The 2831-nt window shown below is 64.7% G+C and overlaps 1 protein-coding gene across 1 annotated transcript in view; it reads right to left on the bottom strand.

The window, feature by feature from the left end:
- The window catches only part of PARP3 (poly(ADP-ribose) polymerase family member 3), a 6053-nt gene that overhangs the window by 2222 nt on the left and 1000 nt on the right, over positions 1-2831 (bottom strand). Inside the window, exons 2-8 of the mRNA XM_004715256.2 lie at positions 2573-2756; positions 1871-1996; positions 1480-1668; positions 1201-1336; positions 878-1104; positions 449-598; positions 217-303 (exon numbers count right to left, since the gene is read on the bottom strand). Coding sequence (XP_004715313.1) covers positions 217-303; positions 449-598; positions 878-1104; positions 1201-1336; positions 1480-1668; positions 1871-1996; positions 2573-2755 — 1098 coding nt within the window. The 5' untranslated portion in view covers position 2756. The remainder of the gene's footprint in view (positions 1-216; positions 304-448; positions 599-877; positions 1105-1200; positions 1337-1479; positions 1669-1870; positions 1997-2572; positions 2757-2831) is intronic.

The following is a 2831-nucleotide window of genomic DNA, read 5'->3' as shown; positions in this document are numbered from 1 at the left end:
CTCTCTCTCACACACACACACTCCCCCTCACAGACACACACACTGAGACACACTCACATGCACACACACACTCTCACATGCACATGAGGGATCCACATCTCCTGTGCAGAGCTGCCTGCCCACCTGCCCGCCTGGTGGCTGGGTAAGGCCCACAGCAGCGAGGAGCACCCCCTGCCCCCCAAGGCCAGGGTGGAGGGGGCCAGGGGCTGTGCTTACTTCGCCTTCTCGGTTCACTTTCCACACGTGCTGGAGAACCGGGGGCTGGTACCTGCAGCTGGTCTGGTCTAAGTAGGTCTGGATCACCTGTGGGGACAGTAGCGGCTGGGCACCCAGGGCTGGGGCCTGTGGACTGCCTCCGGCCGCTCCTCCCACTCCCCCAGGGCCAGGAGGGGAGAAAGTCAAGGACGGGACTCCTCTGGGCACCCCAGCAGCAGCGAGCCCAGCCCACCTTGTACTCCGGGGCCCCGCCGTCCAGTAGCTGCAGGTGGCACTTGAGCAGCTCGTAGTCTCGGTCCAGCGGGTGTGGCACCTCCTTCACCTCTCGCTCCTCCTCGGGCATGGCCTGCAGGGTCTGGGCCAGCTCGATGTCTGCCAGCACCTGAGAGGGCGGGCATGGGGAGCGGGACGGGAAGCGGAGAGGAAGTGGCCACTGGGGGGCTGCGGAAGGGAAGAGACAGTTGGTGGGGGGGGGGCGGGGCACTTGTCCAGTCCATTCCCTGGCTGGTGCTCTGCCACCCTGCCTCTCTCTGCCTATCCACCTACCTCCCTTTGTCTTGCCCACTGTCGTCCACCCACCTGAGTCTGCTGGGCTTTGGCCCCCCAGCTCCAGACCCAGGCTGTTGCCCACCGCCCGTTGCCTGCCACCTGCCGCCCTCACCAGCAGCATGTCCTTCTTGGCCTGCAGCAGCTCAGGAGAGTTGATGGGCGGCGGCCGGGCACGGCCGAAGTTGTGAGGGATGACAGTGTAGAAGTGGGAGGACAACTCCTCCAAGCTGGGGCCGCCCGGCGCCGGGCCCTTCAGGGCCTCCTCCAAGGCCTCCAGGGCCTCAAAGCCCCGAGCGATCTGCTGCTTACTCAGCTTCCCCAGGGGCATCTTCTTCACGTCTGGAGAGGGCGCCAGGAGAGGGGCGCCTCAGCCCAGCTGCCCGCTGCCTGCCAGCCCTGCCTGCACAAGCCCCTGCCGCTCTGCAGGCCACTCACCTAAGTTCATGTGGGCCATCGCGTCCTTGAACATGTCCTTGCTGAAGATGTTGGAGATGAGCTTCTGTGTGGCCGGTTCCAGGGAGCAGGGCCGCAAGCGCTGGACCACCGTTGCAGCTGCGGGGCCTCCATCCACCTAGGGCAGAAGGTGCGAGCCTGGGAGAGCCAGGCAGGGCCCGAGGCCAGATCTGGAGGCTGTGCCCGGACTGCACAGCAGGTGGGGTCTCCCACAGCCCCCCTCTCTTGACCCAGGCCGCCCACTGTCCCTGGCCACTGTACCTTCACCACGGCCTCCTGGGCCTCGTGTTCTCTCTGCACTTCGATCAGGGTGTACTTGCCGGGATGGGCCACGAAGTGGTCTCGCTCTGCCCAGCTGTTCTTGGTCTTGTCCCGGAACTTCTTCTCGAAGTCTTTCCTGGCTGCCTCCAGGGAAGGGAAGTGGCTGAGCTTCGACTGACCCACCTCTCCCTGCAAGGGACAGCCTTCAGGACGCGCTTGCAGCAGAGCCCTGCCCCCCACACCCACAAATCTGCTGGCCTGGGTGCAGGGCCAGGCCTTGTGTCTGGGAGACTGAGGGGGGCGGGGGCAGAGCTGGGGGGTAGGGTGGGTAGCCTGCAGCTGCTGACCCCCCCAGGGCGCAGGGAGTGGGTGTAGGGCCAGTGGCACTCACTACTCGGCCCCAGCGGTTCCAGCAGGCGAAGCGGCCACCCTCTTGCAGCAGCTGGATGATGTAGAATTTGTTGTTGTTGCTCCCGATGTTGGTCTGGTTCAGGGTACAGTCATAGTCCTCGTGCACCTGTGGTGAGGCTGGGGTGTGTGTGCGTACCGGACGGCAGGGCTCCCAGACACCCCGAGAGGGGGCTGGTGGGGAACGACGTCGGACTGCAGGGGAGGGGTCAGAAGAGGCTCTCTGATAGGACTTGAGGGGGTCAGGGTTTTGCCCTGTGGGACATAAGTCTGAGGGGATGTGGAAAAAATCAGGGCCACACCCTCCTGGCAGGGGGCTCTAGGAGGGCATGGCTGCCCCCTCCTTCTGAGTAGGGGCATGTGAACCTGTCTTGGGAGGAATCTGAGAGGGAATTGGCTTGACGGGACATGGGCGAGCCAGGGGTGAGAGGCTGAGAGGCAGAGCCCCGATTTAAGAGTGGTGGTGGGGAGACCTGGGAAGCTCAGGGGCCTGCCCTGGGATCCTACAGCCTTTGACTCCAAAGGTCTGTCTGGAGTCTTCTTGCAGTTTGCTTTCCAGACTTGAGCTACTTTGGCCAGAGAGAGCCGGGTCCCAAGGAGGAAGGGGGCAGGCATGGTACTCTGTGAGCGGGCAGGGCAGGTTGTGGGCTCTCCCCGCAGGTCTGCTTGGAGGCTGCAGGCTCACCTGGGTCTCCGGCTGGTGGCTGAGTGGGCACAGAGGGTCCACGCGGACTCTGCGCGCCTCTGCAGGTGCGGCCTTCAGGGCCTCGGCGGCGGAGCGGTAGCTGTCCTCCTCCTTTGTCCCCTGCTGCCCCTTCTTCTTCTGGGGACCCTCACTCTGCACCGAGGCCTTGCGTTTAGGAGCCATGCTGCCCAGGGGTCAAGAGAGCGCCCTCAGACCTCAGGGCCTGCACAGCCCCGCCTGCAGTAGAGCCTCTGCTTGC

The sequence above is a fragment of the Echinops telfairi genome, unplaced genomic scaffold, assembly GCF_000313985.2.
Source record: "Echinops telfairi isolate 266 unplaced genomic scaffold, ASM31398v2 ScPeMD7_7420;HRSCAF=8458, whole genome shotgun sequence".
Lineage (NCBI taxonomy): Eukaryota > Metazoa > Chordata > Mammalia > Afrosoricida > Tenrecidae > Echinops > Echinops telfairi.
This window is presented reverse-complemented; position numbering and strand designations above follow the sequence as displayed.